The 9456-nt window shown below is 35.7% G+C and overlaps 1 protein-coding gene across 2 annotated transcripts; it reads left to right on the top strand.

The window, feature by feature from the left end:
• Positions 1-5840: 5840 nt before the first annotated feature.
• LOC140812756 (phenylacetaldehyde reductase-like) lies at positions 5841-8425 on the top strand. 2 transcript variants are annotated; one of them, XM_073171113.1, is made up of 7 exons: positions 5841-5964; positions 6055-6184; positions 6896-7065; positions 7134-7325; positions 7491-7656; positions 7804-7990; positions 8084-8425. In XM_073171113.1, exons 1-7 carry the CDS (start codon positions 5926-5928, stop codon positions 8226-8228), a joined length of 1029 nt encoding a protein of 342 aa, XP_073027214.1. In that variant the 5' UTR covers positions 5841-5925; the 3' UTR covers positions 8229-8425. The 2 variants fall into 2 exon arrangements, with proteins under 2 accessions (XP_073027214.1, XP_073027213.1); XM_073171112.1 differs by having other exon boundaries at positions 5843-5964; positions 8081-8425.
• The last annotated feature ends 1031 nt before the right edge of the window (positions 8426-9456 follow it).

The raw sequence follows: 9456 nt of genomic DNA, 5'->3' as shown, positions 1-9456 counted from the left end.
CTGGGCCATCCGCCTAAAGGTGGTGACCCTTCCTGAGTTGTACAGGAGCTCTAGCTCCAGTAACTCTTCCCAGTAGGGAAGATTAGCATAGAAGATCTCGTCTTCTATCGCAGCTTTTTGTGCCTCAAGTGTAACAAGAACGACGCTTGAACTACTTGCTCCTGCCATTTCTTCTTAAAAGTTTTATGCTGATACTTGTGACTAACTTTTCAGTCTTATTTATAGGCCAGGACAAGGAAAACGAAAGGACACTTCTCTCTGTGACGTTTGATATGCCAAGCACTATACTCATCATTACTGTCTATTGCCGTCATTTTTTTTTATGCATTTATTTAGGGGGAATGATGGTTTAAGAAATTAACTGAGAAGACAGTTGTTAGTAAATTCCTAACTGAAAAGAGTCAGTTTTTCCTAACTGATCGTTCAGTTGAAAATTCTACTAATCTTCTCATCAAAGTTAATAAATTAAACCTATTATATTCCAAATCATATGACGTGACTATCTGCTAAATCATGATGAATTTTAAGTTTACAACGTGTACACGTTTTTAACCGCTCAAAATTGCACACACATGGCACGCGTACACTATTTTGAAAAACACAAATTACTTCGGACTGACACGTGTCCAAAATTTGAATAGTCACAAACATATGTACAATTGCCCGCCTCATTTCAGTTTTACTTTTTGATTATTCACGAACTGCCGAAAGAAAGAACATATATCTTCTCTAAATTTCTCTTTCAGCAAATTACTCAGTACGAAATGACAACTCAGATTCCCGCTTACATGCTTAATGCTATGACAATCAATTTTGGATCCATTTTATCTTTCGGAGATGAAGAGGTCAAAAAGGTGTTTCAAAAACTCGAAAATGCTGGTCTGAGAAAATTTCTGGGACAATCATCGCAGGATATATATCCAAAAGAACTTCAAGATTTCTATTCCTCTGGCAAAGTTGACTCAGAAGGTATCATAAATTCTACTGTCAATAATCAGTCGCTGACTATATCTGAAGATTCTTTTGGGGAATTATTTTCTTTACCTTGTGAGGGATTAGCACAACTGACGGATGTCAAAGCATCTGATATTGATGAAATGCAAATAATTTTATCTGCTGATGGACGGAAAATTAAAGTTTCCGATCCTAAGAAGGAACTGAAACATGAAATTCAGTTGCTTGCTGATATAATTGCTAAAGGGCTCTTAGCAAAAGCAGGATCATTTGCTGCTCTTACATTGGAAAAGTTTCAAGCTATTACCGCTATTATGACTGATCAAAAATTCAACTGGAAACGGATCATCTTCAACATACTGAAGAATATGTTTTTATCGTCAAAACAATCCAAGGGTTTTGCCGTACAAATCAGTTATCTTTTAAAAATAAGAGGTTTAGTGGATGCTGATTCTGAAAGATTATCGAAATTCAAGGTGTTCAATGCAAAGAATACCATGCCACCAAAAATCACCATGGATATTTCTCCTGCCAAATTCGTCAAGATTAAGAAGGAGATTGGAATTGATCAAGCGACTACAAAATCAGAAAAGAAAGTCAAAAATCTACCTCCACGGAAGATCACTAAAAGAAAATTGATTCTGAGTACAACTGATTCAGAGAGAACCCCATCACCTCAGATTGTCAAGAGAACAAGAACTCAAAGAGTGAGGTCAGTTGCTGAAGTCACCATTGTTGCTGATCAGTCAATGACCACAGAGAGTCAACAACCGATAGAAGCTGTTCCCTTGAACATCATTCCACCTGATGATTCAGCTAGCACAAAGAGGGAATCAGTTAGGACCAAAGCTCCCTTAACTCAGATATCTCGACCAATTGGTGTCGCACCTGCACGCCCGAAAGGCATCAAGTTTGTAGAAATGGTGGATTCAACTCGAACTGGATTAGAAATTCCACACCTCATGAGTTCTGACAAAGGAAAAGGGAAGATGATTGAAAAATCCCGACCAACAAATCCGATTCAGACCCACATTGACCTTGTTTGGGCAAAGGTTAATGATTTTGCAGCTTCAAAAATCCAAGTCTATGATGATTGGAAGGCCTACCGAACTGAAATTTTTGCCAAGAAACTGAAGAACAAATCTCAACTGAATAAATTTATTAAACTGGAAGATTATGTTCTGAAGACAGTGAAAGCAGCCTCCATTACTTTGGCTATGCAAAGGAAAAACTACTTATTTGATCAAGTGCGAGCAAAGAAGTTGGCTCAAATTATCAGCAAATTGAAGAACAACTATATTCCCACAAATCCAACTGCCTATGCTGATCAAGCAGTGATCACTCAACTAGATTCTGATCTGGTTGGGTTGCTATCTCAGATAAAATTTTGGGAAATGAATCAGGAATTAGTTATTCATCAAGGAAACTCAGACACTGATGATGAAAACGAAGATGACGAATCACTTACTGAACAGCAGCAACCATCAGTCTGAACTGGCCCTTGTTACAACTGACGCACCAATTATAGAAAAACTTCCATCACCTCCGACTGAACAACAACTATACACCGAAGCTGAGCTTTCTTTTGCTCCCATTGACGAGATCATTTCAGTAATCGTTCAGGATTCTCACTTGAATAAATCTACACATGATAAAAGCGATCATCCAGTTGATCAAACTGATGAAGAGATCCCTATCTCTGCAAAAGAACCAATTCAGCAAGCTTCATCTGCTGACATGAATACTCCAACGGAAAACCCTCATGCTTGTCAAGATCCTCCGATACAAGAACCAGTGCTCAATTCTCCATCTGCTATTCTTCAAACCAGTCTTTCTACTGAACAGAATTCATCTCCTCCACTTACAGTTCCAGGAGAAATAATTGAAACTGATGTTTCAATTCAAAATGTTGATGATCCAGTCTCAACTGATCACACACTAGTCGTTTCTGAACAAATCACCAAAGAAACAGGATCATCCTATCAATCTCCTCCTCAAAATGCTTCAGATATTGATCTTATTCTGGAAGAAGTCCAGCATTTACACAATAATATGGAGCAATGATCTCTGCTATCTCTAAAATTCAGAACACCCAATTATCTCATACTCTAAAATTGGATCATTAAATGAGTCCAACTTAGAGAAAATGAATGCTCTTAGAGTCAAAATGGACTCTCTTGTCACAACTATGGATCGAACAAAGAAGGGGTTACTCGATTCCTTATCTACAGATCAAAATGTAAACAGTCAACGATTTCAGCGACTGGAAACCTTTGTTTCAAAGCAAATGGAGTTACTACAGATCTCCTTCAACACTGTACTTCAAGCCTCACATCAGACGTCAAAATTCTCTCCCTTCACGTTCAAAAGCTAACGGACAAAATGGAGGTATTTGACAAAAAGGGGAAAACAGCTAAAGAATTATCAGAACTTATCAGATTATTATCAACTGATGTTATTTTTTTCAACTGATGTTATTCTCTCAGAATTTATATTATCTACAAGGAATTCTGTTATCTTATGATTCAGTCGCACAATCCATTATTAACAAAGAGCTGAGTCAAATCTCTTGGTTTTGTCAAACACCATAAAGGGGGAAATTGTTGGAAACTGAATTCTGGAGTTTGACAAAACATAAACCAATCAACTAAATCAACTAATACATGAAAGCATATTCGGCAGCTGAACATTCAACTAAAATCAGTTGACACAAACTGATCAGTTGAGAACTGATCACTAAAACATTCAGCCGAATATATTAAAGCTTCTCGACTGAAGATACCTTGGGAAAGATCATTCAAACAGACAAAAAGACATATCAGACAGCAACTGAATGTGGAAAGCCGCACTGCATAGAACAATGTGTTTCGGCTATCAAGATTTATACGCCGTCTTGCAATAAATGATGAAGCAGGCAATCAAGAACATTGTCCAAGAAATAATAAAGTGGCAATCAACGGATACGAGAATTCAAAATTACCGTTGGAAGAGAAGTCTATAAATATGACTAAAGAGCAGTTGACAAATATATCATTGACCAATCTTAAACTTGCCATTACTCTGTCAAAATCTCTGCTCACTCGTATCAGATCTATTCGTAGCAATCAAGGCTACACATTGAGCAAATTAGCACTGTGAAATATTGAAAATTCAATTAAGTGCTAAGTTCAGTTACTTACAGAGATCATTGTATTATACTAAGAGTTTCAGTTCAGGCAATAGATAAGTCCTAACTGAAGTGGGTCTGTACAAGCGTTGTACTCGATCAAAGTCTTTTAGTAAATATCCTATCTTTGAGATAGAAGGGGTGACGTAGGAGTTATTCAATTCTCCGAACATCCATAAACATACCGTGTTACCTTTACTTCAGCTTTTCATTTTTCAGTTAGATATTCTATCTATCAAACAGTTTATTTTCCGCAGCTGCTTATTCAGTTTAACTGGTTGATATTGACTGACGGGATACTTAGTTCAGTTTGTAACAAGACTGAACTATCTTTTTCGAAAAACATTTAAATTCCTATTAGTGTTTATTCAACCCCCCCCCCCTTCTAAACACTAATTAGCCAATAACCGATCCTAACACAGGACTAAACACATTGGAGTATAATTTCACTTTGTGCGAGAAGTAGTAGAAGAATGAAGCGTGGATATTCAGAAGATCCATACAAAAGAAAACATAACTGATTTTCTGACCAAGCAAGTGAACACTGATAAGTTTGAGTTGTGTAGATTCTCAAGTGGTCTAGCAGAAACGTAAGCAGCAGGGAATGGCAAGATTGAAAAGATGTGTGGAGATGTGTTTGATTCTCAATCAACTCTCCAAGTGGGAGAAATGTCGGTAGAAGACATGCAATTAAAGTGTGCATTACTTGCATGTCGGGGAAATGAATTTGAATTGGCATACTTCGTGGGTCAACAAAGTTGGATGGAAATTGCGTGATAAAATTGTGCGCAATTTCCTGGTTCACACTGGATGATGAATCTATAAATAGATGCATCATTCGAACATTTCAAATCATCCCATTCTGAGTTCCTCTCTCAGTATACAGATATTTGAGTGTGTTCTATAATATTTGATAAGTCTTTGTTCTCCTGTATTAAGAGAGTTTGTGTTCTCTTTGGAAACATAGTGAGTGAGTTTTACACCAGTAAAATATTATAGTGGAAATCTTTTCATCTTGCCCGTGGTTTTTACCCTAATAATTTTTAGGGGTTTTCCACGTAAATCTCGGTGTCCAGTTTATTCTTTATTTTCGGTTTTTACTATCTCAAATTCTGCACGTAGGACCAACACAAATAATGTAAATGTGCTTGCTTTTTTTTAACATAGAGGTTAAACGTGATTGATTTTAAAAGATGAATTATCATATTAACATTTTTAGGGGTTTTGAAACTTTTTCACGGAAAGGTATATATGATACAATAAATCCTACAAAAATTTTCTAGAATTTATAAAAGTACAAGAGTTTTATTCTTCATTTATAAACTTTTTGATTTTGGTCAACTAATTATTCATGTTTTGGTCTAGTGCTATAAGTTTGATTTTTTTTTTTTTTTTGGATTTTATTGCTATTTTATCGAAGTGCTGATGCTACAAAAGAAAATATTAATTTAGTGTCAAAAAATACTCACATGAAACTCAGAATTACTGAGAAGACACAAAAAATCGTTGATGTGACAGTCTTAGACCAAAATAACTAGAAATTTAATATTAATGCATCAAAATCAAACTTTAAATATTTAATGGATCGTGATTTAAAATGAAATAAGTTAATAATTAGTATACCAACAAAAATATTTTTTCTTAATTATTTTTTTATTGTAAGTGGAGGTGAGGTCCGTTAGACGTCTCCCTGTTTTACACGGGCTATTTTTTGCGTGTTGGGAATTTCGTGGGGTAGAATATGTTATTAGGCCGGCCAGCGGATGGTCCAAAATGGGCAAATTCTATTCAGCATGCTGACGTGAATGCTTCCGCACTATCCAACGCTAAAGACAAAATCCAATGTACAATCAAGAAAATCTCCTCTCTTTTTTTTTGAAGCTAAAATCTCAAGTTCTTCGTTCCCAAATATAATTTATTTCATCGTTTGCAAGGAAAAACAAAAAATGAGTGAAAAAGGCGAGGTTGTTTGCGTGACAGGAGCGTCGGGGTACATAGCATCGTGGCTGGTTAAGTTTCTGCTTGAGGCTGGTTACACTGTTAAGGCCACTGTCCGCAATCTCAGTCAGTCAACTTCTGGACTTGATTTACTGTGTATTTGAGCAGTCTAATTTTTTGGGTTGACATAATTTTTTGTGTTCAACCTTAATTTGAAAGAAATTTATGGGAAAATAGATTCTATGAGTTGGGTTTGAGATTTTATAGCCTTAAATGCGTTTTATATGGGCTTTATGATTGAAACATGAGAATTGGCACCCAGAAAAGGCTATATTCGACTGATATATATCCAAATATGTAGCAAGTGTAATTTATATGATATTACAGACATGATTGAGGGGTTGGTTTCATGAGTAAAATAGTGGTGCTTATGATGCAGAAATCAGAAATAGTTTAAGAAATTTTAGCAGAGTAAGTACATAATATGCAAAATTTTGAAGTCTTTATCTTTCAGATGACACAGATCCGCATCAAAGATGTGGTCCTAGTTTTGATAATCGTATCCCATTATATAACAATCACTATTCAAGATAATAGTAGAACAGATTTTGAAGCATAAGGAATGCCCAAATGTTGATGAAAGTATTTAAAGTTGAACCATACAAGACTTATGATATAGATCAAGGTTTCGATTTCTTGCTGTCATAGAGTGATACTTTTTTGCATTATTATCAAGAACAGAATTTTCTTGCACCTTTACACTTTTTATTTTGTGGATGAATTATACTTCAACGAGAGATTACTGTGTTTACGATCAGAATTTGTTTCATGATTCAGATGATCCAAAAAAGGTTGAACATCTGAAGGCGCTCGAAGGAGCAAAGGAAAGGTTGCATTTGTTTGAAGCCAACTTGGTTGAGGAGGGTTCGTTTGATTCTGTCATTGATGGCTGTCAAGGCGTCTTTCACACAGCTTCACCTGTTTTAATCCAAGTTTCAGATCCTCAGGTTCCTGGCAAAACTATTTTCATCTAGATTTTTTTAATCGATGTCGATAATTTTCATTTATATTTCAGACAGAACTGATAAATCCTGCCGTTACGGGAACACTTAATGTTCTTAGATCTTGCAAGAAAGTACCGTCAATCGAAAGAGTTGTTATAACATCGTCTATGGCTTCAGTAATGTTCAACAGTGACCCTCTTAATTCTGATGTTATAGTCGACGAAACTTGGCACTCGGATCCTCTTTTCTGTGAGGAAACTAAGGTATGTAATTGTTACAGGTATTAAAAATGAACTCGTAATGAATTTTTCCCCGTACTTTTGATCCCATGGTGATATATATTTCTATCTAAGATCCAAAATTTTGAGCAACTTACGAGTTTCAATTCATAATGAGTTGTTATGATGCATAACGAAGTTGTTTTTCAGCAATGGTATGGTCTCTCAAAAACTTTGGCAGAGAAAGCTGCTTGGAATTTTTGTGAAGAAAATGGCCTTGAACTGGTAACATTACATCCTGGTTTTGTGATCGGTCCTTACTTGCAGCCTGATCTCAATTTGACCACCAAGGCTTTTCTGAATCTCATTAAAGAAGGTAGTCGTCTTTTTACATCCAAAATCACGTATTCAAGCAGGGGTGGACTGAGAGGGAGGAGAATAGGGGAAGACTGAAATTTCAGCCACCCTCTCCGTATTGCATATCATAAACCAAGAAATCAAGCTGGGTGACTTTTTCTTGCAGGACAACAAATGTGGCCTAGTGGGATTTACAGATATGTCGATGTTAGGGATGTTGCTCGTGCACATGTTCTTGCATTCGAGAATCCTTCCGCTAGTGGAAGATACTGTTTGGTTAGGAAAGTGATGCATTCTTTCGATGCTTTGAAAATACTAAGCGGGATTTTCCCTTCGCTCAACCTTCCTGCAAAGTAAGCTCCTTTACCAACCTATCTATTTGTGTTCATCGTTATGAATTTCAGTCGTTGGGATATTTACGAGCTTTGTTTATCTTTGCGTAGTAGGGAGAACAAAGCTGCCATTGAAGATCCTCCTTACCATGTTTCGAAAGAAAAGGCAGAAAGTTTAAAATTGGATTTCACTCCTATTGAGGTGACTTTGAGGGACACTGTTCAATGCTTGAAGGATAAAAATGTTCTTGATTTCTGAATCATTTCACTTGTGATTATATTTCTTAGTACTTCATATATCAAAAACGGTATCAAATGTATTTTATTTGGTTATGAAATTTGGCCATTTTGTGAATTTTAATGTATTTGTTCTTCCTGGTTTCGACACTCGACAGGCTTCACTGGAAATATTTATGTGGCTACAAGTTTGATATTATAAATAGGAAAAATTATAAATTTTATTCTTATTGAAGTAGGGGATTTTTTTTTTTTTGAAAAAGTGATTGAGATGCTGATGTGGTAAAAATGTTTTGAAGTACCATTATTACAGTGGGAGGTATTTTAAAAAATAACATTTTAGACAAATGAAGAGATTTATTCATTGATATGGCTTAGAATCTGGAGTTTTAGAATATATATAAAAGAAAATTTCAAAATCAATTACTTAAAATAATTGCCAAAACTTTTATGTCATAGTGATACGAAATAAAAAAAATCGAATTTAAACGAATATCCCTAATCTCATTGTAATAAAAAAAAAATTATTCACATTATATTAGATGTTATGCATGGATTAACTTGATTTTTTATGTGTGGTTTAGTTATATTTTATCGAAACGTTGACGTGATAAAAAATTAATGACCAAAATATTTAGAATTTTAAAAATAATTTATCAAATTTATTTTAAATACTTAATAGATAATAATTTAAAATAATACAATTCAATGAGAAAAAATTTATTTTTTTCCTCGGGCTGTGTTTTGCTTCTTGTCTTGGAAGTTCAGGGGGTGGAATATGCTCCGGCCAGTGGATGGTTCAAAATTCTATCAAACATGCTGACGTAATTGCTTCTGCACTATCCAGCACTACAGACAAAATCCACATTCAGTAACAACGTACGATCAAAAAAATTCTTAAGTTCTTCTATTTTTGAAACTAGAATCTCGAGTTCTTCGTTCCAAAATATAATTGATTTCTTTTTTTGACAAAGAAAACCAAAAGTGAGTGAAAAAGGTGAGGTTGTATGCGTGACAGGAGCGTCGGGGTACATAGCATCGTGGCTAGTCAATATTTTGCTTGAGGCTGGTTACACTGCTAAGACCATGATACCCCTATAAGGATCCAAGTCATCATGGAAAACCCAGAACAGAGCCAACATGCCGGGTACTCTCCTCGAAGACCCGGGCAATTCGTCTCTTCCCAGATAATCAATCAGCAGCCCGGGCCCTCATACAAGTACCCGGGTACCCTACTACCCGGGTCACCT

Source organism: Primulina eburnea, chromosome 14, assembly GCF_022965805.1.
Source record: "Primulina eburnea isolate SZY01 chromosome 14, ASM2296580v1, whole genome shotgun sequence".
In the NCBI taxonomy this organism is placed as follows: Eukaryota; Viridiplantae; Streptophyta; class Magnoliopsida; order Lamiales; family Gesneriaceae; genus Primulina; species Primulina eburnea.
This window is presented reverse-complemented; position numbering and strand designations above follow the sequence as displayed.

Coding starts and splice junctions, on each gene's coding strand:
- LOC140812756 (XM_073171112.1), top strand. CDS start 5,926: ATGCTTCCGCACTATCCAACGCTAAAGACAAAATCCAAT. Junction 6,185..6,895: donor GGCCACTGTCCGCAATCTCA/GTCAGTCAACTT, acceptor TTCATGATTCAG/ATGATCCAAAAAAGGTTGAA. Junction 7,657..7,803: donor TCTGAATCTCATTAAAGAAG/GTAGTCGTCTTT, acceptor TTTTTCTTGCAG/GACAACAAATGTGGCCTAGT.